The sequence below is a fragment of the Anguilla rostrata genome, chromosome 13 (genome assembly GCF_018555375.3).
Source record: "Anguilla rostrata isolate EN2019 chromosome 13, ASM1855537v3, whole genome shotgun sequence".
In the NCBI taxonomy this organism is placed as follows: Eukaryota; Metazoa; Chordata; class Actinopteri; order Anguilliformes; family Anguillidae; genus Anguilla; species Anguilla rostrata.
The window spans coordinates 19,093,952-19,120,754 of NC_057945.1; the positions used below are offsets into that span (position 1 = coordinate 19,093,952).

Genomic DNA, 26,803 nt, shown 5'->3' on the forward strand with positions numbered 1-26,803 from the left:
TTTTATGGGTCTGTGGGGTGATTCACGGGGCTGCATCATGGGCACCTGCTCCAGTGGGACAGGGAGCTGGGAATTACAGGGGTGAGGAACACCAGGATCACCATAAATAGACTAAACGCATCAGCCCCTCAAAACCCCGCCCTGACCCCTGAGTAGAACACAACACTGCCTGCACAGATCACTCTCAACACAAACCTCCTATAAAGGAAGGGGAATGCCTCCCCTGCTGGACAGAGAGCACAACTGCCAAAGCTGCACTGATGAGAGTGCACACGTGACTACACTAGCGCATGATAAAAATACAGATGAACAAAACATCTCTCCTCTCATAGTACTTTAATACGTGTAGTGGCTTCCATACCAAACAACAGCCATTGCCTTAGTATGAGGGGTATTTCCATTGCATATTCCAAGGAATTACATTTTTTTCCCCTTTCTTCATTAACAAAGTTTTCTGTTTCAAATTAGAATTATCTGAAGCTTTATTATGAATACACAATTGTGTTTCTAACCAAAATGTGAAAAATTTACCCAGGCTCTTCAAAGAGGCAACCGAGAGTAAACACTCTCGTATAGAATAAAACACAATTATTAAATAAGACTATTTTTTTTTCTTCTTCAGTGTCAACTTTGGTGTTTGGAACATTCATTTCATTCATTTGTCAGTAGCCATATAAACAGCTTATTTGGAACATTTTGGAACAACTTCACTTTCTCAAAAGATTATTTTCCCTCGTGTTAAAATGGTTGGGTGGAGTATACCCATGAATGTGCTGTTTGTCCAGCGATTACTGGGTGCACACTGTATATGCAGAAAAGCAAATCGCTCCACATTACAGGATTTAATATACTACTACAGTGATGTATTTTGGGACAGACACTGGCTGAAATGCACTCACCAGATGGAATTAGGGTTTTTGTAGGGCTGGCCCTGCAACAGCGAATGTCTGTGACTGAGTGAGAGATGAAGTTATACCATTGGTTGGCTGAGTTATGAAGTTACACCATTGGTCGGCCGGAGAGGTTCAGCCATATACTAGGTTTTGACCTGGTCTTGTTCACCTGAAGGTGAGCATTTGGGGGGGTGGGGAGAGGGTGGGGGGGTAGGAGGTGCTGAGCTTCATTTGAAGAGGTGAGTCTTCAGACTGCAACGGAAAGTGTGGTGAGGTCATTCCACCACCAGGGGGCCAGGACAGAAAGCGGCCATGAAAAATATAAGAGAAACAGTGGAATGTTAGAAAGAAGTAATGAAGGCAAACGTAGAAGTATGGCGTACTGGTCCGTTACGGCCCACTTTATGCACTGCTCTGGAGGAAATAAACTCCAGTGTCCCAATGCCGCGAAAACGCTGCTGGAAGAGATGCATTCTTTGCAATGAGACAGTCAATTGAGGTATTGGCTCATTGCAATCTTTATAGTAAATCAGTATTTGAACGCTATTATTGCATATGAACACAGCAGCGCTGCCTTTCTTCACTTTAGGCTTTGACGGCTCTTTAATTATTTGCAGAGTTTGCTATACTCACAGCAGAATTTTTTTTTAAGTTTATGTCAATATGACTGTTAATAAGCTCAACAAAGATATGTATACTGAATTACTTGAGTTAATATCTACGTGCTTCAATGCGAACTAAATACGGTAAATTAATACATGGCTCCAAAGCTTCCCCAAGTGCACAACTGTCTCGCATATTAAATATGATTCTGACCCATCCTCATTAAATTGCAGAGGTAGTAGTAACATTATGTAACACAATTTATTGGGACACAAGAGAGAGAGAGAGAGAGAGAGAGAGAGAGAGAGAGAGAGAGAGAGAGAGAGAGAGAGAGAGAGAGAGAGAGAGAGAGAACAAACGAATAGCTCCTTGTCAGACTTGGTTGATCGACATGGAGAACAGAAAACGCCAAAGTGAAGAAATGGACAACGTACAGAACAGACAGGATATGGAACAAAAAACGCTGACAACGGACAGTTCTGCAACTCCGGTGAAGCGACGTTCGGCCATACAGCGGGGGAATCATCTATACAAGGACTGGGACGTAGAAGACACCTGTCAATACCTTCGCGAAGAAGGCTTTGGTGAATGGGAAACAACATTCCGAGGTAGCTACGACTTATTTCCTATTTGGAAGAACATCACAGAAAATCCATTACAAATGAAGTTTTTGGTGTCTAGCTACCACTCGCTGACAGAAAGTCAGCTGCATTTGCAAGACCTTTGTTACTAATATTTGTAGTCTAATTGCGAAGCTAACTAGTATTCTGTAACTGTAAGTGATCTGAATGTTGTCGTTCAGTTATCTACCATCACCGCCAAGGTAGCTGTGTGTAGGCTATGCAAGACATCACTTCGGAATTTGAAAATCTTAATGTTGTGGACACTAACGATAGTTCAATTCTATACGCTTGCTAAGTTGTCTAGCGCAAAGATTTCTCCCGACTGCAGATCGCTGTTCGGGGTGATAACTTTCAGTTTTGATTGCCTTCTGGTAAACAGGCACGTACAGTTGAGGCCAAATACATAAAGGTAGGCTAAAGACATTCAAACGCAATTTTTCACAACTCTACACATTTCATGTTACCATACATTTCCTGTGTTAAGTCAATTATGGCATCTTCAGTGGGTCAAAGACCCAAAGATTTCAAGGGTCTGGGCAAATTCTGGAACTCTCCGACCTTTGGAACTCCGGAAATGAAGGCTACAAGGTGCTGTTGAAAGCACCTCTCCCCTCTTTCTGTAAATGAATATAATGTTTTTTTCTACCGAAAATACTCTTGTACTCTGTACTCTTGCCAAGTGTAAAACAGTTTGCGCAGTAAAAAAAAAAAAAAAAAAAAAGTCAATTTATCATGTGCGGTTACCAAAAAAAAAAAACAGGTTTGCCCCAAACATTGGTGAATAGGCTACTTTGAGGTTCAGAACACGATTTGTGATCAGATAAATAGCCATATATTTAATTTTCCACCGTCTACAATCTGACTCGATACCGCAGAAATAAAAATGAAAACGTATTGCCGAGTTTTAAGTGTCCAATCAAGCTTTGATTTTGTATTCTAGAACGGTATGAGTGTGTGAGTGAATGGTGTGTGTGCGCTGCAATAGATTGGTGGGCTGACCAGGGTGTATTCCCGCCTCTCATAGGCTCCAGCACCCATCATGACCCTGTCCTGTATAAGCATAAATAGATAATAGATGGATGGATGAATCGTGGCTGTAGTTTGGGTATTGCATCGGTTTAAAGTGAAATGTGGCAAATTTAGAAAACAAGATCCTATTTGATCCCAACATAGAAAAGTGACAAATAATCAATTGGGGATGAAAATATTTTTGAAGGCACAAAATTCATAAATAAATAAATGCAATGGCTTAAATAGGATGTAGGTTCACAACATGTTCTCCTGTTCAGCACCAGGCCATGTTTTTCTGGTGTTAGACCAGGGAAATATTTCACCCCTCTGCCAAACTGTGTGTGTGCTATCTGCAGGCCTCTAATCCTCTGAATAAGACAGAATATAAAGCCTTTGATTGGGTAGTGAATGGGTGTACACCTGTTCCATTGTAAAATGATATACACCGGTTGCAATGGTAAAAGGTTGTAAACCCTCTCTCTTGGTAAAAGGATTTACACCTGATTCTCTCTGTTCTTTCTCCACAGAGGAAATGATCACAGGTGCGAGTATTCAGTACCTCACAGAACCACTGCTGGACAAAATGGGTGTGAGGTGCGTGGGGGAGCGGGTGGGGGTTGGGAGCTGAGGTAATTTGGGGTATTATGCTGGATGTGCAGCAGGTTTTAGACTGCAGCTATGCAAGTTAAAGACCAGACAAGGCAAATGCTGGGGGACAAAAATAAGTTTTGTGCCCAACATGGGGCTCAGCATGCCCAATTCCCACCCTAATTTACAATACTGCCACAGCTGTGTTCATGTGTGAACCCCATTGCCAATTCTGGAGAGTATTGACATCCATGGTACTTGCGCAAATCATGTGGTATCGCCAGCTGCTTCCTACATCTAAGCTTGAGTCTGAGGAAGACCTTTCATGTGCAGGTTTTTGTCCACAGGCACTTGATCAACCCGCAGTGGACCTTACCACCAGTGATTCGTCTTTATTTTTGATACCTGGCCTTCAGCATATCAGTGCCACTGATTGCATTCCATTTTTCTTCCAAATGTGGTTTTGATGTATTAGACTGTGAGCTGTCAGCTGTACGCGATCATGCGATCATGTGACAGAATATGATTGCTGCATAGATGGTCCAGTGTTTACCTGTGTTTGGTCATGTTATTTTGACCGTGTCTCCTTGACCAATGCACATTTGGATTTGCACTATCCCACAGTCCTATGGACACACGGCTGAAGGTTCTGCACTGTCTGAGGAAACTGTGGGGCATTTCAATCAAAACCATGAAGGTAAGAATGGATTTATAAAATGAATTAAAGCTGTTTGAAGATTAATTTTATCAGTGTAGTGCAGGCACAGTGACACCCCCCATCCCCCTGGCAGATTTTCAATGACCCCATCCATGGCAGCATCGAGATGCACCCCCTACTGGTCCGAATCATCGACACACCTGAGTTCCAGAGGCTGCGCAACATCAAGCAGCTGCCAGGGGCCTACTATGTCTTCCCTGGCGCCTCCCACAACCGCTTTGAACACTCTATTGGGTAAGGCAGGGCCACCCACACTGAGGCTGATTGCAAACAGCACTGTATAAGGTTAGGCAGGGGCACCTACACTGAGGCTGATTGCAAACAGCACTGCATTGGGTTAAGCGTGGCCACCTACACTGAGGCTGAGTGCAAACAGCACTGCATTGGGTAAGGCAGGGCCACCTACACTGAGGCTGATTGCAAACAGCACTGTATTTGGTAAGGCAAGGCCACCCACACTGAGACTGATTGCAAACAGCACTGTATTGGGTTAGGCAGGGCCACCTACACTGAGGCTGATTACAAACAGCACTATATTGGGTAAGGCAGGGCCACCTACACTGAGGCTGATTGCAAACAGCACTGCATTGGGTTAGGCAGGTCCACCTACACTGAGGCTGATTGCAAACAGCACTGTATTGGGTTAGGCAGGGCCACCCACACTGAGGCTGATTGCAAACAGCACTGCATTGGGTTAAGCGTGACCACCTACACTGAGGCTGATTGCAAACAGCACTGCATTGGGTTTGGCAGGGCCACCTACACTGAGGCTGATTGCAAACAGCACTGTATTGGGTAAGGCAGGGCCACCCACACTCTCACAGAATATTATGATGGTTGTTGTTGTGCATTGGCCATGTTGGGAGCAGAGTGGGTGATGATTTTGGTATTTTTGTTTTTGCTGCTGAATTGTAAAGCACGTTGAGCTGCATTCTGTGCATGAAAGATGCTATATAAATAAAGTTAATTCATTCATTCATTCATTCATTCATTCATTCATTCATTCATTAATTCATTCATTCATTCATTCATTCATTCATTCATTATTGGTTGTGGGTGTCTGTTGGTGGTGGGTATTGATTGAACATGTTGGGCTCAAGGTGGGTGCAGACTGTTTGCGCTGGGTGCTGACTGGTTGTCTTGGGTGCATGGACAGTGTTGATTGGTTGTTTTGGGTGCAGGGTGGGTCCTGATTACTTTATTCGGGTGCAGGATAGGTGCTGATTGGTGGTGTTGGGCACTGGCGGATGCTGATTGGTTGAACTGGGTGCAGGTGGGTGTTGATTGGTTATGTTGGGTGTAGTGTGTGCCACCTGGCGGGTCAGCTGGTCAAGGTGCTGAATGATCGGCAACCAGAGCTTCTCATCACTGAGCGAGACATCCTGTGCGTCCAGATCGCAGGGCTGTGCCACGACCTGGGTGAGCTCCAGTACCGCCCACCTGCTGAACCACAGCCCAGGAGTACCCAAACCTTTTGAATGTGTATTTTGTATTCTGTATTTTAATGTGCCTGCAATTCGAAGCTAGCATTGTTGGAATCATACAGAGTAATGTAATTCTACTGTCTCTCTCATTCGTTAAGCTGAAGTCCTGTCATTCCAATTATTTGTATTTTTTACCCTTTACCATGTGTCCAGGTCACGGGCCTTTCTCCCATCTGTTTCATGGGAAGTTCCTCCCTGAAGTGGACCCTGAGAGAAATTGGAAGGTAAAGGTTTACTTTCCCATTTCCAAATATCATATGGTTTCTGAATTTGTGATTTTTTTTTTTACAATGCATGCTATATGCAATAATCCAATTGTGTGCATGCATTTATGTGTGTGTGTGTGTGTGTGTGTGTGTGTGTGTATGTGTGCATTTGTGTATGCCTTTATGCATGTGTGTGTGTGTGTGTGTGTGATTGTTTCAGCATGAGATGGCCTCCGTGCAGATGTTTGATTACTTGCTCCAGGAGAACTATCTGCCACCAGTGATGGAGCAACATGGGCTGATTTTGCCTGAGGATCTTGATTTCATTAAAGAGTTGATCGCTGGCCCACTAGAGCAGCATATCCAATTCAGCCAAGAACAGCCCACAGTATGTAACCATGACAACCACCCCAACACACGCACTCACACACCCACAAGTGCACACGTACATATAGATGAGTGCACATATACAAATACACAAGAGTGTGCATGTACACATGAGTGCACGCACACACACAGGAATACATGCACACTTGTGTATATATATGTGTGTGTCTATGTGTGTTTTCCCCAAAGTGGCTATATAAAGGCAGGTCAGAAGAAAAGTGCTTTCTGTATGAGATTGTGGCGAACAAGAGGACTGGCATTGATGTGGACCAATGGGACTATTTTGCCAGGTATGAGTGAGACTGTTCCACCAGGTATGAGTGAGGCTGTTCCACCAGGTTTGAGTGAGACTGTTCCACCAGGTATGAGTGAGACTGTTCCACCAGGTATGAGTGAGGCTGTTCCACCAGGTTTGAGTGAGACTGTTCCACCAGGTATGAGTGAGACTGTTCCACCTGGTATGAGTGAGGCTGTTCCACCAGGTATGAGTGAGGCTGTTCCACCAGGTATGAGTGAGGCTGTTCCACCAGGTATGAGTGAGGCTGTTCCACCAGGTATGAGTGAGGCTGTTCCACCAGGTATGAGTGAGGCTGTTCCAACAGGTATGAGTGAGACTTTTCTGCCTGGTGAAACAGGTGTCTTAGATGAGAATAAAATCTCATCCTGATTTCTGCTAGTCTTCTTGTCACACTGTGGTATTTTGGTCCGTGATCAGGATGTTGGGGTTTGTGAAATGCTAGGTATGAAGAACAGAAATGGACTTCTTGGTCACCTCTCCTATTGTCAGGGACTGCTACCACCTGGGGATCCAGAACAACTTTGACTACCAGCGCTCACTTCGGTTTGTACGTGTGTGTGATGTGGAGGGGAAGAGGCAAATCTGCACCAGAGATAAGGTACCAGCACACCAGTTGCAGTTTCCATTTTGGGCCCATGGGAAATAATTATGTTGTGATGATGCTATACTGTATTAGTGATTAAAAACCACAGCAAACCCTGTTGCCCAAAAAGAATAACCCTGGTTTTATAGTTTTGTTTTAAACCCAAATATTTTTGTTTGTGTCCAGGAAGCGGGGAGCCTGTATGACATGTTACATACAAGGAACTGTCTCCGTCGCAGGGCCTACCTGCACAAAGTCAGCCATCTCATTGAGATCATGTGAGTACAGACACACCCCTCTTCTGTGGGGTCCACTCTCGGGACTAAAAGGCCACAGCACATATAGGTGATCACATGACCAACCACACAGAATCCCCTGCTTCCACAGATTCTATGGACCAAAATATATTACCAGCAATTCCAAAATCGGGAGAGTGTTAAAAAATGAAATAAATTGAGATTATTTGTCATTTGTTTTAAAAAATATGTATTTCTCACACTGTTGTGTCTTTGTGGTATTAAAAACATTATGGCTTCCCGTCTTACACTGAGTAATGATTTTTTTGTTGTTGCATTTTTAAAATGAAGCAGCTTAAATTCCTTCCTTCAGAATATATAATTTCGGATTCACAGCACCACTTCAATCTCATTCTCCCGTAGATAGTTCCTTTTAGGTTTTGGCCAGCGTGTGACTCTTGCTTCCTATAGGATGACTGAAGCTTTGGTGAAGGCCGACAAACACATCGAGATCAAAGGCTCTGGAGGCAAGCTGTTCACCATCTCCTCAGCAATCAATGACATGGAAGCCTACACCAAACTCACTGGTGAGAAAATAAACTCACCAATCAGACACCAAACTGATAGGTCTGTCACCCAACTCAACAACCTAACTCACAGATCAGCAGGGTTGGGTACCGAGAACCGGTTTCTGAATTGGAACCAGTTGCAAATTCCAAGAACTGGGAATTCATTTAGAAACGTGAGGTTAGAATATGCTTATCGAATCCTGAAAGTGTATTTTCAGTCATATTTGCAAAACAAGTGAAATACACTGAGCTTTAAAAAAGTCAATAAAAATAAAGTTTAAGAGGCTGCCCAAATGTCCATTTTCCTGGTTACATTGTGCATCATCATCCAGGAAACTACAGGCCTGTCAATTTAACTTGCATCACATGTTAAATACTGGAATCTATCATTAGAGACAAGTTAGAAGTGTTTCTTGAAAATAACAACACCCTAGAGGGTAGCCAGCATGGTTTTCACAAGGGAAGGTCATGCCTGACAAACCTGGTATTCTTTGAAGAAGCTAAGTGTTTTGATTATAACAAGGCTTATGATAGTATATACTTAGATTTCCAAAAAGCTTTTGATAACGCACCACATGAGAGACTTATTAGCAAAATGAAGACTGTAGGAATTACAGGAGGCATTTCAGAGTGGATTTGGAACTGGCTACAGGTACACAGATGCCCCTTTTCCACCAAGGCATTTCGAGGGCCGGTTCGGAGCCGGTGCCTAATCGCAAACCAGTTCTTTGCGTTTCGACAGCAAAAGAACTAGCTCTCGGCCAGGATAACTGGTTCCAAAGTGGCACCAACACTTGGCTGGTCTAGAACCAAGAACCGCTTATGTCAGGGGCTGGGGGTGGGATTATCATGACCAACCAAGACCAACTAAAACTTTGTGACTGCCAGGTAGAGTGAGAGCACCTATTATCGACCACCTTCGTTCGACAGACAGGAAAACGTATACTGATTTGCAACTATATATGAAATAGGCAAAGTATCGGTAACAACCTGTACCTAGTTATGTAGGAAAAAATGTCCTTGTTATCCTCCAGTGGTTATTTTTTCAGTACTTTCGCAATTTTTTTCTGTGCTGGCAAATAAGACAGAGGTGGTCCAGCGCTAGCTTTTGGTTTCTAAGGGGACGTGTATCGACCACCCCATATAAATGAATGGAACTTGACATAAATTTGCTAGCATACTGTTTAAGTATCCTGTTTTGCGTATTTGAGGTTAATATGAGAAAGGGTGGTCGCTATCAGCACGTCTAGGAATCTGTACATATTCACTGTTGTAACCCAAGTCACAGGACACAAAATAGCCGTTAGGAAAGCAGTTTGGCCATTGGATTTAATGGGTCGCGATGAGCGTGTTGCTTGTCTTGAAGTATATATATTAAATAAGGCTGTAATAATATGACAAAATGTATATGTATGAAGTTGGTTTTTTACATTTAGACAGTTTATTATCTGTATTTTTACAGGACATACATTTTAATAGGTAACAATGTTTCTGGGAAAGCGGAGACGTATACAGATGTATACAGTGAGGTAATGACGTGGCTCTCTAGCCCGTGGAAAAGCAAACCGGTTCTTAGAAGGTTGAACCAATTGCGAACCGGCACTAGCACCAGCCCAGAACCAGAACTAGGTTCACGTTGGTGGAAAAGGGGTAAAAGAGCAGTAGTAGGAGGAATATTATCTGAGCAGGGAACTGTGGGAAGTGGAGTCCCACAAGGATTAGTGCTAGGACCACTGCTCTTCTTCATTTATATCAAAAACTGTGACAGGGACATAGAAAGTACATTATTCATATTTTCAGATGAGGCCCAGCTAAAAGTTTGGAATCTACTGTTGGAGAAGTGAGGATTAAGTGAATATGTTTGATTTTCTGAACCCAGAAATTTTAACCGTTAAGACCCTTGTTTGATGTTCGGCACTCTGAATACCAAACACAAGTACATCAGTAGTTAAAAAACCTTGCTTATCCAACATGTAAAATATATTTCTTTGATTTAATTTGGTAATTATTATCAAAGATATATTTTCAATTAAGTTGCTGAATTCATTGATAGGCAGATCAAAATGCTGGATCAGCCTTTACCAAAATGTACAACTCGAAATGAAAAACTCGAAAACCAAATTAAAGTTAAGAAATGTATAAATTATACAAAATATATTCACGTCTATAGATGAGGTTTAACTACCTTAAAAACAATTAACAAATGTTGCCAACAAGTGTTACCGCCCTGGACAGGTTTGCAGTGACACAAGGAATGAATGAAAGAGAATACCAAACCACAGCATGCTTGTCCTAGTAAACCTAGGATGTGCCAAGACCAAATTTCAAAAACCAAAAGACAGTAGAATATTCCAAAAGACCAGGGATTAAAATGTAAATCACCACCACTACTGTTAAAAATGGACTTCTTGCCAAGTTGCCTAAAACTGAATCCTAACTAACAGAAAGCTGCATATTTTATCTAGTGAAACAGAGGAGGGGGTGGGGGGTAGACACCTCTTCTTCTCCTGACCTGTGCACACTTAATGATCAGGGAGGATCTAAGGGGGGGGGGTGTTTTTGGGAAGGATAGATTTGTCTATTATGGGAATGTTGGTGAGCTATGATGTGGAGACACTAGATAACAAATAAACCAAGTTACAAAGTCAATAGTGACACTATGACGTCCGCTGTATTCTGGTATGGCCTACCTTCAAGTTGAGTTCAATTAGTAGAACAGTAGGACATAAATGGAAATTAGCAAAAGATAAATTCCTTACAGACATTAAAACTAATTTTTTCATGCAGAGAGTAGTCAGTGTGTGGAATAGCCTGCCAGGTCGCATAGTAGAGGCAGAAACCCGAGACCAGGCTTGATACGGTGTTAGATACTATCTAGTCTGTAGGTAATTAGAGCACTAGGTGCAATTTAAGCCGCGTTTCCACCAAAATTACCCGGAACTTTCAGTCCCAGGAACTACTTTACCAGGAACTAAAAGGTTCCTTCAGCCAATGGTTGTCTGCGTTTCCACCGGGGTCTAAAGTACCGCGAAGATTAGGCAAATTAGCCCACTGACGTATGAAAAAGCAACGTTGTCGTCGGTCCGTCTGTCATATGATTTCTTCCGTAACCCCATACTACCACCGAAGTAGCCTACATTATTTTCTAATAACCGGGACAGCCCGGAGGGGTTTATTCCACTTATACAACGGGTTACCAACAATGACTATATATGGTTACTTTTGTATTTATTGATTTTCATATATCCTCTCGAACACATTCATTATGTTTTTATGCGAACATTCGCTTTCATGTCTTGACATCCGAAGCGACAGAATGCATTCACATTTATATGTATAACTGGCAACAACAGCAGAAAACATGCATACGTTGTAAACAATTTGCTGTTTGATTACTTTCTCGTCGTCAATTCCATATAGGCTAATGGCAAAATGACAAGAATAGAACGAAAACTCGGACTTGCGTGAAAATGTAAATTTAGTAGTGGTACAGCCACCGTTTGCTTTCCTTCGAAGTTACTGCTAGCCGAGCAGCGAAGTGTGCCCTCCAGATGCGAACCATGCACCATAAATTAGTCCATAGTCTTCCTGGTCTTTTCGTGGAATTGAAAAATGGCAGTAAAATTACGGCAGTCTGAAAAAGCTAAAGGGAAGATTACTAGAATTAACCTGTTATTTTACCCTGATAAAAAGTGCGGATGGTGATTTCCAGTTTGCTTGTACTGTATCACCAATGTTAATTATGCAGAACTACTGCATACCTCACATAACTGTATCAAACGTTTTGAGTCAATTACAACGGACTAACAAAGAAAATCCGGAAGAAATATTCAGCAACCGAATTAATCCGTTTGAATGTTTTGGTAGCCTACGTAATATGCTGTCCCAGCACGAATGCTTAGCATTTTATAAAACGAATACTAAAGCAAGAAAACAACAGAAGAGCACACGTTATAATTCCAAGACGTTGACAGGCTATAACCAAAAGTAGGCTACTGCGCTGCATAACATACAAGTTTGATTTGAAGTTATTATGAAAATAAATTGGTTTGCCGCTGCATATTTTCAAACATGGCGGGTAATGGCGGAAAATAAATACAACACAAATGCTGCGAGTACTCGACCAATCAGAAATGTTCAGCGCTACAAGCTCCACCCAAAAGGTTCCTGTACTTTCGGAAAGTACTACCCCCCGAGCAGGAACGTTTTGCGGGGTAAAACAAAGCCCCCAGAACTAAATTTAGACCCTAGTTCCTGCGGTGGAAACGCACAGTGAAGGCCGACAAACACATCGAGATCAAAGGCTCTGGAGGCAAGCTGTTCACCATCTCCTCAGCAATCAATGACATGGAAGCCTACACCAAACTCACTGGTGAGAAAATAAACTCACCAATCAGACACCAAACTGATAGGTCTGTCACCCAACTCAACAACCTAACTCACAGATCAGCAGGGTTGGGTACCGAGAACCGGTTTCTGAATTGGAACCAGTTGCAAATTCCAAGAACTGGGAATTCATTTAGAAACGTGAGGTTAGAATATGCTTATCGAATCCTGAAAGTGTATTTTCAGTCATATTTGCAAAACAAGTGAAATACACTGAGCTTTAAAAAAGTCAATAAAAATAAAGTTTAAGAGGCTGCCCAAATGTCCATTTTCCTGGTTACATTGTGCATCATCATCCAGGAAACTACAGGCCTGTCAATTTAACTTGCATCACATGTTAAATACTGGAATCTATCATTAGAGACAAGTTAGAAGTGTTTCTTGAAAATAACAACACCCTAGAGGGTAGCCAGCATGGTTTTCACAAGGGAAGGTCATGCCTGACAAACCTGGTATTCTTTGAAGAAGCTAAGTGTTTTGATTATAACAAGGCTTATGATAGTATATACTTAGATTTCCAAAAAGCTTTTGATAACGCACCACATGAGAGACTTATTAGCAAAATGAAGACTGTAGGAATTACAGGAGGCATTTCAGAGTGGATTTGGAACTGGCTACAGGTACACAGATGCCCCTTTTCCACCAAGGCATTTCGAGGGCCGGTTCGGAGCCGGTGCCTAATCGCAAACCAGTTCTTTGCGTTTCGACAGCAAAAGAACTAGCTCTCGGCCAGGATAACTGGTTCCAAAGTGGCACCAACACTTGGCTGGTCTAGAACCAAGAACCGCTTATGTCAGGGGCTGGGGGTGGGATTATCATGACCAACCAAGACCAACTAAAACTTTGTGACTGCCAGGTAGAGTGAGAGCACCTATTATCGACCACCTTCGTTCGACAGACAGGAAAACGTATACTGATTTGCAACTATATATGAAATAGGCAAAGTATCGGTAACAACCTGTACCTAGTTATGTAGGAAAAAATGTCCTTGTTATCCTCCAGTGGTTATTTTTTCAGTACTTTCGCAATTTTTTTCTGTGCTGGCAAATAAGACAGAGGTGGTCCAGCGCTAGCTTTTGGTTTCTAAGGGGACGTGTATCGACCACCCCATATAAATGAATGGAACTTGACATAAATTTGCTAGCATACTGTTTAAGTATCCTGTTTTGCGTATTTGAGGTTAATATGAGAAAGGGTGGTCGCTATCAGCACGTCTAGGAATCTGTACATATTCACTGTTGTAACCCAAGTCACAGGACACAAAATAGCCGTTAGGAAAGCAGTTTGGCCATTGGATTTAATGGGTCGCGATGAGCGTGTTGCTTGTCTTGAAGTATATATATTAAATAAGGCTGTAATAATATGACAAAATGTATATGTATGAAGTTGGTTTTTTACATTTAGACAGTTTATTATCTGTATTTTTACAGGACATACATTTTAATAGGTAACAATGTTTCTGGGAAAGCGGAGACGTATACAGATGTATACAGTGAGGTAATGACGTGGCTCTCTAGCCCGTGGAAAAGCAAACCGGTTCTTAGAAGGTTGAACCAATTGCGAACCGGCACTAGCACCAGCCCAGAACCAGAACTAGGTTCACGTTGGTGGAAAAGGGGTAAAAGAGCAGTAGTAGGAGGAATATTATCTGAGCAGGGAACTGTGGGAAGTGGAGTCCCACAAGGATTAGTGCTAGGACCACTGCTCTTCTTCATTTATATCAAAAACTGTGACAGGGACATAGAAAGTACATTATTCATATTTTCAGATGAGGCCCAGCTAAAAGTTTGGAATCTACTGTTGGAGAAGTGAGGATTAAGTGAAATATGTTTGATTTTCTGAACCCAGAAATTTTAACCGTTAAGACCCTTGTTTGATGTTCGGCACTCTGAATACCAAACACAAGTACATCAGTAGTTAAAAAACCTTGCTTATCCAACATGTAAAATATATTTCTTTGATTTAATTTGGTAATTATTATCAAAGATATATTTTCAATTAAGTTGCTGAATTCATTGATAGGCAGATCAAAATGCTGGATCAGCCTTTACCAAAATGTACTCGAAAAAAAACTCGAAAACCAAATTAAAGTTAAGAAATGTATTAAATTATACAAAATATATTCACGTCTATAGATGAGGTTTAACTACCTTAAAAACAATTAACAAATGTTGCCAACAAGTGTTACCGCCCTGGACAGGTTTGCAGTGACACAAGGAATGAATGAAAGAGAATACCAAACCACAGCATGCTTGTCCTAGTAAACCTAGGATGTGCCAAGACCAAATTTCAAAAACCAAAAGACAGTAGAATATTCCAAAAGACCAGGGATTAAAATGTAAATCACCACCACTACTGTTAAAAATGGACTTCTTGCCAAGTTGCCTAAAACTGAATCCTAACTAACAGAAAGCTGCATATTTTATCTAGTGAAACAGAGGAGGGGGTGGGGGGTAGACACTTCTTCTTCTCCTGACCTGTGCACACTTAATGATCAGGGAGGATCTAAGGGGGGGGGTATTTTTGGGAAGGATAGATTTGTCTATTATGGGAATGTTGGTGAGCTATGATGTGGAGACACTAGATAACAAATAAACCAAGTTACAAAGTCAATAGTGACACTATGACGTCCGCTGTATTCTGGTATGGCCTACCTTCAAGTTGAGTTCAATTAGTAGAACAGTAGGACATAAATGGAAATTAGCAAAAGATAAATTCCTTACAGACATTAAAACTAATTTTTTCATGCAGAGAGTAGTCAGTGTGTGGAATAGCCTGCCAGGTCGCATAGTAGAGGCAGAAACCCGAGACCAGGCTTGATACGGTGTTAGATACTATCTAGTCTGTAGGTAATTAGAGCACTAGGTGCAATTTAAGCCGCGTTTCCACCAAAATTACCCGGAACTTTCAGTCCCAGGAACTACTTTACCAGGAACTAAAAGGTTCCTTCAGCCAATGGTTGTCTGCGTTTCCACCGGGTCTAAAGTACCGCGAAGATTAGGCAAATTAGCCCACTGACGTATGAAAAAGCAACGTTGTCGTCGGTCCGTCTGTCATATGATTTCTTCCGTAACCCCATACTACCACCGAAGTAGCCTACATTATTTTCTAATAACCGGGACAGCCCGGAGGGGTTTATTCCACTTATACAACGGGTTACCAACAATGACTATATATGGTTACTTTTGTATTTATTGATTTTCATATATCCTCTCGAACACATTCATTATGTTTTTATGCGAACATTCGCTTTCATGTCTTGACATCCGAAGCGACAGAATGCATTCACATTTATATGTATAACTGGCAACAACAGCAGAAAACATGCATACGTTGTAAACAATTTGCTGTTTGATTACTTTCTCGTCGTCAATTCCATATAGGCTAATGGCAAAATGACAAGAATAGAACGAAAACTCGGACTTGCGTGAAAATGTAAATTTAGTAGTGGTACAGCCACCGTTTGCTTTCCTTCGAAGTTACTGCTAGCCGAGCAGCGAAGTGTGCCCTCCAGATGTGAACCATGCACCATAAATTAGTCCATAGTCTTCCTGGTCTTTTCGTGGAATTGAAAAATGGCAGTAAAATTACGGCAGTCTGAAAAAGCTAAAGGGAAGATTACTAGAATTAACCTGTTATTTTACCCTGATAGAAAGTGCGGATGGTGATTTCCAGTTTGCTTGTACTGTATCACCAATGTTAATTATGCAGAACTACCGCATACCTCACATAACTGTATCAAACGTTTTGAGTCAATTACAACGGACTAACAAAGAAAATCCGGAAGAAATATTCAGCAACCGAATTAATCCGTTTGAATGTTTTGGTAGCCTACGTAATATGCTGTCCCAGCACGAATGCTTAGCATTTTATAAAACGAATACTAAAGCAAGAAAACAACAGAAGAGCACACGTTATAATTCCAAGACGTTGACAGGCTATAACCAAAAGTAGGCTACTGCGCTGCATAACATACAAGTTTGATTTGAAGTTATTATGAAAATAAATTGGTTTGCCGCTGCATATTTTCAAACATGGCGGGTAATGGCGGAAAATAAATACAACACAAATGCTGCGAGTACTCGACCAATCAGAAATGTTCAGCGCTACAAGCTCCACCCAAAAGGTTCCTGTACTTTCGGAAAGTACTACCCCCCGAGCAGGAACGTTTTGCGGGGTAAAACAAAGCCCCCAGAACTAAATTTAGACCCTAGTTCCTGCGGTGGAAACGCACTGAGTTCCTCAAAAGGTTCCTAGTTCCGGGGTATAGTTCCTGCGGTGGAAACGCGGCTTTAGTCAGTTAAATGGCGAGCATTGTTGGGCTGAATGACCTGATCTTGTCATTATTTCCGCCAGGCGAGAGCCTGGAGGGGATTATGGGTTTGGTCGTGTGTGTGTTTGTTTGTGTATGTTTGTGCATTGTTGTATGTTGAAAACATGTTTTTCTTCAGATTTTAGTATATGCGGTGTGCGTCAATACCGATGTAAGTAAAAACATTAAATGCATGTTATTGTCAGCATGGGAATATAACTGATTGTATAAGGTATATCTGTTTACTAATTGCAGTTCTTTTTATCCTTGTACCATTTCCTTTTTAGCAACCACACTCTAAAATCACACACCCTGAAAACACACCCTCAAATAGAATTTATAAATTCATAAAGGACTGCAAAAGTGTTATATTACAATACTAACATACATGCACAGCTTTATATTCTGCTTGTGTATAACCAGATGGCCTTTCACAATGAAAAAGTATATTTGCAGACTTTTAAAGGCATTGTAAAGCTGTTTTCAGTAGTGTCCATGCAAGAAGGTCACTGTACGTGTAGCTCATGGACACTTTTAATGGATGAGTATGACAAAAGCGTATTGTGTGTGATTGCCTAAATTGTGATTGCTGGGGTGTGGTCTTCACTGAATACCCTCCAGATTTGCGGATTACTATGACAGTCTTCTCTGATGTCCATAACAGCCTGGGCGTGATCAGAACAGTGAAATTAGGTTTGGCCTTTTGGGGGTTTTTGTTTGTTTTTGCATTTGTCAAATGGATGTGGATCCATTAGTGCCTGACTTGGTACTCAGTTGGTCTTGATGTCCGGTTCTGTTAGTAGAATGAGGGCACATAAATGGAAATTAGCAAAAGATAAATTCTGTAGACTTTAGGAATAGTTTTTTCACGCAGAGTGTGGTCTATGTGTAAAATAGCCTGCCAGGTCACGCAGAAACTCTCCGGATTTTGAAGACCAGGCTTAATATGTTAGATACTATCAAGTCTGTAGTAGAGATCTACCAAAATACATTTTTCAAGGCCAATACCGATTCCGATATCTTATATCTTATAGAAGAGGAAGACCGATATCCTGATATCAGCTGATGTAGTTAGCAATATATAACCAATATACTGTATATAGGCCAACATATAGCCGATATGGTAAAGCAAATAATCATTCTAGCGCAGCACTAAAAAACTTCTAAAAATCTTTACAGCATGAAGCTGCTTTTGCTATTGCTGCATGGTGCTGATCTGCAATCTTTAACAACCGGTATGACCAAACTGGTCTCTCCATAGTTATAGGTAATACAATTGGGGAATATGCATATGCCCTCAAACAGAATTTTGTGTGAAACGGGTGAAGTAGAACAGGTTATAGCAGTCTTACTATTTATAATTAGTGCAGTCAATGCTGGGACAGGCTCCAGCCCCATGTGACCCTGAAGAGGAGTAAGCTGTTTAGAAAATGGGTGGACCAATGGACAAACATTTACTTTAGTTATTGAATTAGCACTCAAATCATGAAGTGATGTCAACACATTTAGGAATCATTTAGGAATCATTTTTGCAACTGTTTATTTAGAAGTTTAGCAAGCATATTTATCCTTTTAAAGGGAACCCCGCCTGTTAAGACCCTTAGGCCTTAAAATGGTCTAAATGCCTTATATAAACATGTCATAACAATAACAATGGCGACCTACAAGTCGATTTTTATTTTATTTTATTTTAAATAACTATAATCTTTTATACGGTTTTTATGACATGTTTGTATAATTGAAGGCATTTAGACAATTTTAAGTCCTAAGTGTCTTAACAGGCGGGGTTCCCTTTAAAGTGTAGCATATTTATCTCTTTGTAAAGGGTCGCTAGAGTCGACCCCTTGAGTCTGATTGCCATCATTTATGATCAGAGGTGGAGAGTCCAGGGTCAGAAAGTAAAAGTTCTGCAATGTGTTATTTTTACCAATGGTAGAAGAATTGTGCCAATTAGTAAATCCAGGTGATCAGAGCAACATAGTGCTTCTCATTTCTGAAATTGGATTCCACCTCTGCTTATGATTGACTGTGCGTCTTCGTCTTGGACTGTTTCAGATTCGGTCTTTGAGCAGATCCTGCACTCCTCCCAGCCTGAGTTGGCCGATGCACGCCAAATCCTGCGCAACATACTCCGCCGCAAACTTTACAAGTGTATTGGCCAAACACACCCCAAAAGGCACATGGAGATCACACAGGTGAGGGTCTGGACAGAAGAGACAAGCCAGGGTGTGGGTTTTGGAAAAACAGTTTTAGAGAAATGGAGGCAAGATTGTAGGGAGAAAGGTTTCACAGAAAGGAGAGAGGCAGATGATGACCTGAGAAAAAATGAGCAGAGACACTGTAGAGCAGTGGTAACCAACCCTGTTCCTGGAGAGCTACCATCCTGTAGGTTTTCCTTCCAACCCTAACAATGCACACCTCACTCAACAGCTAGAGATCTCATTGAGAAGCTAATTAGTAGAGTCAGATGTTTTAAATTAGGGTTGGAATGAAAACTTACACACCTACATGAGCACCAGCATAAATTTGCTTATTTAGCTTTTTAGTGACCACGGTGACTGAAGCTGATGTATAGAAAAATGGTGAACACTTTATTTAATGTAAAAAATAATGATAAGAATGAATAAAAAAGGGGTGCAAAAACAAAGTGGGCGTATGAAATCAGTAGACAATGTGCAAGGAGTAGACCACCAAAAAAAAAATAGAAATGACCAATGGATCGAGCTTCCCTTTACCAAATTTTGCCCTTGAAGTCCCACCCTAGATCTACAGGGGTCACACCAATAGTCTACACCTGGAGTGCACAACTCCGATCCTGGAGGGCCGGTGATCGTGCTGGTTTTTGTTCCAGCCAACTGCATCAGCTTTAGTTTTCTGACAGCTCTATAAACTACGCTATTTCACTCCTGTACTTCAGCACAGTAAAATATTAAGGATACATTTCCAGTCTGTGGCTGTAGCTGGTGCTTATACAAATGTCAGATCAAGATATGATTGAGCTAATTAAATTATTAAGAGCGGAAGTTGTCATGATATCATGAAACAGATCGGCCCTTGCTGTGCACCCGTGGTCTACACTGAGATCACACCTCCCACAGCACACACCGGATTGCACCACACCCAGGGAGGAGACTAAATTTGCCTAAATAATTATACACTTCAGAGATAATGAAATAAGCGACAGTTAAGTTTTAAATACCAAAGTACCATCAAATGGTGTCAAAGTCCACATCAAGATAAACACCCAAGGTCACTCCAAGATATTGCATGCTGCCCCATATAATAAATAAATGCTACTGACTACTGTTATTGGCAAAGATAATGGTAGTTGCTCCACGGTGAGAATAAGAAAAGTTAAAAAACCTCGACGGAAATGATGCGGCACCCCTCCCTCACAGAGGCACCCGCGTTTCCTGGTTACATAAACAATATAAAAAACAAATACATTTAAGCATCAAATGTGCTACAGTTCACAGGGTATGTCCATCTTACTAGATAGATTGATAGAGAAGAGAGGAGTCTGTGGTGAGGAGACTTAGGGATTCATGAGATTTGTCCAGTATTACTGTTTCTCTAGTAAGTGTGTTTGTGTTTGGGTGTTTGTCCCAGGCTGACCTACTGTCATTGGCTAGCAGTGTTGCTGAGGCCCGCCCACAGAGTGAGCCAGATGTGTTCCTGTGTGCAGAAGACTTTGTTGTCACTGTGAGTCTGCAACTGCCGACTGTCATCATCTTGAGTTCCCTCCATCCATCACCATCTCCACCTCATCCATTACCATTTTGCCTCATGGGTCCATCAGCTTTTACACCTTGTCCGTCACTGTCTGAGTTGTGGGGTGGATAAAGATATCAAACATTTACAATTTCTATCATGGTTTTAAGGGGCTGTGACTTTTTTTTGTTCTCCCTCAGGTGGTGAACATGGACTATGGGATGAATCAGCGGAATCCCATTAATAATATGCATTTCTACTGTAAGAATGACCCCACCAGAGCGTTTAAGATCGGTAAAAACCAGGTACAGCTGGTCCTCTTCACTGAGTACATTTATTTCCCAATTTAATGACCTATAAGTACCTCAATTAAGACATTTAACAACTCCATAGTCATGACAGCATCTTGGTTATGTATCTTTGTTAATTACAAACCACAGCAGGTAGCACAAAGATTTGAGCAGGAACTGTAACAGGTGCTATTGAATTTGCGGGTATTACTAAGATTGCCACTAGGAGTGCTAGGGCTTGCACCTAGCAGAAACTAACAAAATGAACTTAAAGAAAGGTACACCGGTGTTTGAGGTAAATCAGCTGATATTTCTGACAGAAAAACCCTTAACTAGCAAAATTGCTGTGGGACGTACATTTACTGTTTGCAGTAGTATTTGTCCATTTGCATTTGTGTATTTATTGACGTAATAAGATGGAACTGTTATGGACAAGGTGTCTGCACGTGATAAATATTGTACTTCAGTGTTGACAGTAAGTCATTGATTCAGACAGTAACAGTGATCTGTTTGCCTTTCTCAAAGGTCTCCCAACTACTGCCTGAGAAATTTGCAGAGCAGCTGATCCGGGTCTACTGCAGAAAGACTGACAACAGGAGTCTGGAGATGGCCAGGAAGTACTTTGTGCAGTGGTGCATCAATGAAGACTTCACCAAGCCCCAGGTACCCAGTTCTGCTGGAGAGGCCTCCTGCCTCCTCCTCTTTTCTGCCCTGTGTTTTGCCAGGACACATAGCCCCTCCCCCTGGAGGGACCTCTTGCCTCCCTTCTTGCCTCTCTCCCTCTGCCACACAGTTTTACTTTTTGATGCAATGCAAACCATTTATTTTCAGTATAAAAGCGAAAAAACTTTGCGCATGTGCATCTTTCTTATATGCAAGACACTAAAACTTTTAGCCATACCGACAATTAACTAGTAATGACACAAGGGTCTGGAAATGCTTCTTTAGACTTGTCTCCAACAGTTTTTAGCTGACTGCATGCACACTCAAAAGAATAAAACTCTTGCTGCATGAATAATGTTATGGAGACATCAGAGGAAGTTTCACTGCGTGTGAATCTTATCAACCAATCAGCAGAACTCTCTGCACTGCCAGCCTGTATGCCAAATCTGTTCTGCGTTCACACAGCACTGCCATAACAGACAGAGGGGCATGGCTACACAGATAAGAGCTGAATAGTGGTAATGTTACTGCTGAGATAGCTACTGCTGAAGTTAGACCTCTGCAAAAATTTGGTACTACTTTATTGTCTTACAATTAAAAGCTTTGAAATTATATTTTACACTGAATTTGACATTGATACATACTGATCATGAAAACCAAGACAAAAGTGGTCGCTGTGTGTGAGTGGTGACAAACGGCAGTTGGTTACGGTCTCAGCAGTCTAACGAAACTCTGCTGCTAGCTTATCATCTTACGTCTAAAACTTTTAAAACCATATTTTACACTGAATTTGACACAAAGTCATACAGATCATGCAAGCCAAGGCAAGCCAAATATAAAACTGAGGAGTACAGAGCCAAATCAATAAAAATAAGTCTTTGTTCCAAACATGATGCTAATTCTATCTATACATTAGATAAGGCCTTCTTTTTCTTTATCAATGCTTTCTTACATATAGATATCATAGCAAAGAAAATTGTGTGTTAGGGGCATGAATATTTACATTTCACTTGCTGGTCACCTAATCACGCTAGTAGTTGTAGGAAGCTTGGTGCTTTCTGGCAGCCATTTTGAATTTTCTTCTTTTAAAAACCCATTTTGCCATTGCCCTTTTCAAAAAGCTATACATGGGTCTGAATTTTTGGCAGCCCCCTTTAGATTGTTATGGCAAGTATGCCATCCAGTCAAGTTACGCCTTGGCGGGGCATGCCCCATACCTGTACAGCACCGGAGTGTTTGGCACCTTTCAGGGTTTCCCACAGAAATAACCGCAACAGCCACAGACTCTCAGCCCTTAAAAACATTCATTTCTGTACATTCTGACCCCATTTCAAAGGCAAAATTCATAAACAACTTCACATGTCCACACAATAAAGCCCCAAACTAAGGGGATTTTGCGTGTTCTCCTTCTTTTTCTTCTTTTTCCTGCCAGAAATGCTCCTAGCCGACAAAGAATATGTCTCCCCATTGGTTATTTTACGTACACCAGCCAATCAAAATGTCACATACAGACGCAAAATGGACGTATCTTTTTACCCAAGAAAATTGCCAGTCTTTACAGTTAGTCAGTTTGTGGCTCAGTGGTAATGTCACGGTCTACGGATCGTTGAGTCACAGGATCAAATCCCACCTGATGCAAATTTCTTATATATGCTTATTTGGTCACTAATAATTGTCCATTATTTTTCAACTATTGCTTTTGCGCCACGTCTACCCAGCGTTCACTGAACGTATAGATTGCATTATCTACACGTTCATTAACCGCCTATAATATCGCCAGGCCATGTGGATACAACCACTTACTGACCTATCTTCTACTTTAAAACCATGGATACATTTGACCAAGAAAATTCATGCTTTTAGACAGCTACTTGACAGTACAGTAACTTTGTCATTTTGACATCAATACTTTTAATGGTAGGCCTGGATTTTGCCAGTTTAAATGAATGAGTTATAGACAGTGCTTTGTAGGTGCAGGTAACTTGCCATTTTTGTATGATGAAAACGTGTTTTTTTATGAGATGATTATATTTATTTATGCTCTATCTATTTTTGTATGTTTTTGTTGAGTTGTCGTTTTATTTAGGGTCAGGTCATGTATAAGCCCTTCAGGTTTCTTGCCTCTTCCTGCACTATTTCACTGTTTTTGGATCTCTTCTGTTTTTGTTTTGTATTTTAATTGTGCTAAATAAAATCTAAAAATATCAAAATCAAATATACATCTCAAAGAGTATAAATTGGGTGCTTCTATCTGCAACTTAAAAATTTGGCCAATTTTTAATCTTAGAAATGTCTTTATGTCCCCATTAATCGACTGGATATTTATTCATGGGAAGAGGTTAAAAATAAGTGATCGATGGACTATCACTTGGGTGTGATAAAAGTTTTTAAGCATCACTAACTGCATTTCTAATCATTAACATAGTTCTCACAGGTGAATATTTTAGAGGCCACCCTATTTGGAACGGGTTTTTACGGTTTTTATAATGGTTTACAAAGTATTTCAAAGCATACAATAGGCAATTCTGGGAACATTGCTTCATATTTGTCTACTTTCCATGAATCTTAATGGTAAAATAGGCATAGTATGCCTGCATTTAAGAGGGCTATCACCTTTTTGGAATCATAGTGCTTTTTCCTTAGGCAGGAATATGTGGGGTTATACTCAGGCTGGGATATATGGGGTTATACTCAGACTGCGATATGTGGGGTCATCCTGCAGACTGGGATATGTGGGGTTATACTGCAGACTGGGATATATGGGGTTATACTCAGACTGGGATATGTGGGGTTATACTGCAGACTGGGATATGTGGGGTTATACTCAGACTGGGATATGTGGGGTTATACTCAGACTGGGATATGTGGGGTTATACTCAGACTGGGATATGTGGAGTTATCCTGCAGACTGGGATATATGGGGTTATACTCAGACTGGGACATGTGGGGTTATACTGCAGGCTGGGATATGTGGGGTTATCCTGCAGGCTGGGATATGTGGGGTTATACTCAGGATTATCTTGTATTTTTTGTGTTCAGGATGGTGATGTGACGGCCCCCGAGCTTACCCCTCTGAAACAGAGCTGGGTTGTTGACAAAGATGAAGAAGACAATGAGGATGAGGAAGAGAGGAGATGGAAGGTGCATCCCAGTGAGAAGGTGGAAAAGGTGAAACACAAGCTCTTCTAAGATGGCTGGGCCTCAGGAGGATGGCAGGAGAATGTTTATGTCTTTCGAGGGGGTAGAATGTGACAAATCCAAATAAGTGATTGCTGTTAATGTTGTGCTAAATGATTTTAGAAAGAGGCCTGACTGGTGTACCGGAAAGTCATATTTTCTCCTCTCAACCAGAGCTGGGGGGCGGGGGGGCATTATACTAGTGTACCTTGAATCAGTGACCAATAAGATCAATCATTTAAGAGGTGTTCTTAGATGCCAGTGCCTGATTTCATGGCCATGAACTTTAAGGGATTAAAAGAGGGATTCATTTTCAAGCAGCGTCAAGTCCCCATGAAACAATGGGTACCAGTGTCCCCCAGACCACAGAAGGACACTCAGGTCCTTATAAAAGCCCATGTCAGAAAGCAGGGCGCTAATGTCCCCAGAGAATACAGGACACTAATGTCTCCGCAGAGAAACACAGGGCATTCATTTCCTCACAAAACAGAGGGTAAGACTCTCCTTCTGTAGGTCATCACAGTCATCAGAGTATCATCACACCAAGGATGAATGCTTGCACCTAAGCCTTCTATGAAAAAGATGTTGTGCCTCAATGGACTGGTTTCTGTGTAGGGAGAGTGGAGGGATGTGTTTGCTGTGTATGTTTGTAGGAGTAGGGTTCTCCTATAGTCTTTAATGGGTCAACTCTTGTCACTGTGAAATTTCCTTTCAAACTTGTACTGCCAATAAATAATAAAATTCCTGATTCATTACAAAACCATTTAAGCACAAGCTGTCTTGCCTAATTATTTACATTTATGTTCCTCCATATAATCTACACACAGAACAGCACCTAACTAATGTGATATGCATAGGTCTTGGATGTACAGTCAGCAGACATTATAACTTGCAAGGCTGGCTAGGGGGGAGGGGGTGTTGATCCTTTGGTCACTATCCAAGCCACCTCCTGTCTCCTTCAGGGCAAAGGCAGTGGTCTTGGCTTCAGATGTGCACAGCTGGCCCTGAACCTGGATCACACACACCTGAGTCTGAAACTACAGTCACACTCAGCTAAGAGTGGATCTTCTATAGTAGAAAGATAACTGGGTAGTTAAGTGAAAGCTCTCAGGGACATTTTGAAGTCAGTATCTAATTGAAGAATTATTATTGCAAGAGAAAATACCTAGACCCTTGCCAAAATAATTAAAACATTAAAAAAAGGCACTTGGAATTCATAAACACACTCAAGGCCCAATTGTGAAGATGAATTACAAATAAATACTACAAATCAGGAATGTTCAGATGTTAGCCAAAATATACATATAACTACTAACTTAGTATATTGTTAAAACATTTGCATAGAAAATTGCTGTTCATTTTTATTTTAGCAAATCACAAAAAAAAAAAAAATATCAATAATCTGTAACTGGAAGATGTTGAAGGAATGGGAGGAAAAGTGATGAATTAAACTCACATATTTGGTCATACACATCAATTAAAGAACACTGAGAAAAAACATTGAAGACAAGGTACAAGTAAAAACCAAACTGTATGTTTGTTTGCAAATCAAACCATGTGAATCTGTAATAAGGATTAGTCTTTGTTTAGGATTATTAGAGTTGTGGCCATTAAACAAATTATCTGAAACTGGCTGACAGAATAGAGAGTTACACTAAAGTTCTCCATCTCTATACATCGCTCTAGAAAAGAGTGTTGTGTGTTTGTAATGTAATGCAGTTTCCTGTATGTCCCCTTAACATCACTGAGATTGAAAAAGAACATTGCAGGAACCACCTGAATTATTATTCAGTTTTGTTACCTGTGAGAATGCCATTGTCTTATTGTGTTGCCTGAACAGGTGCCATCGCCCAGTAAAGGTGTGCCTGTCTTCTTATACCTGTTTGTTTTTTTTGTTTTTAAATGTCAAGTGCCTCCCCCTTGGATTGGATTCCATCATGTTGTTGGTGTCTTTCACTGTTTGCTTTGAGAGCCCATCAAAGCAAGGCAACCATTTAATTAAGTGAGATCAAAATTAGGAGCACAATTGTTCAACACAACCAGTTTCACCTGATTGAATGGCTGC

General features: G+C 41.2%; 1 protein-coding gene across 1 annotated transcript; it reads left to right on the plus strand.

Annotated features, from left to right (window-relative positions):
• The first annotated feature begins 1,336 nt into the window (after positions 1-1,336).
• LOC135237471 (deoxynucleoside triphosphate triphosphohydrolase SAMHD1-like) lies at positions 1,337-25,501 on the plus strand. Its single transcript, XM_064304628.1, has 16 exons — positions 1,337-2,104; positions 3,658-3,724; positions 4,343-4,415; positions 4,510-4,670; positions 5,740-5,855; positions 6,074-6,144; positions 6,347-6,514; positions 6,703-6,803; positions 7,301-7,409; positions 7,581-7,672; positions 8,102-8,217; positions 18,953-19,092; positions 20,507-20,599; positions 20,809-20,913; positions 21,424-21,561; positions 24,601-25,501. The coding sequence occupies exons 1-16, from the start codon at positions 1,888-1,890 to the stop codon at positions 24,748-24,750; spliced, it is 1,917 nt and encodes a 638-aa protein (XP_064160698.1). The 5' UTR covers positions 1,337-1,887; the 3' UTR covers positions 24,751-25,501.
• The last annotated feature ends 1,302 nt before the right edge of the window (positions 25,502-26,803 follow it).

Coding starts and splice junctions, on each gene's coding strand:
- LOC135237471 (XM_064304628.1), top strand. CDS start 1,888: ATGGAGAACAGAAAACGCCAAAGTGAAGAAATGGACAACGTACAGAAC. Junction 19,093..20,506: donor GGCACATGGAGATCACACAG/GTGAGGGTCTGG, acceptor TGTTTGTCCCAG/GCTGACCTACTGTCATTGGC. Junction 20,600..20,808: donor CAGAAGACTTTGTTGTCACT/GTGAGTCTGCAA, acceptor GTTCTCCCTCAG/GTGGTGAACATGGACTATGG.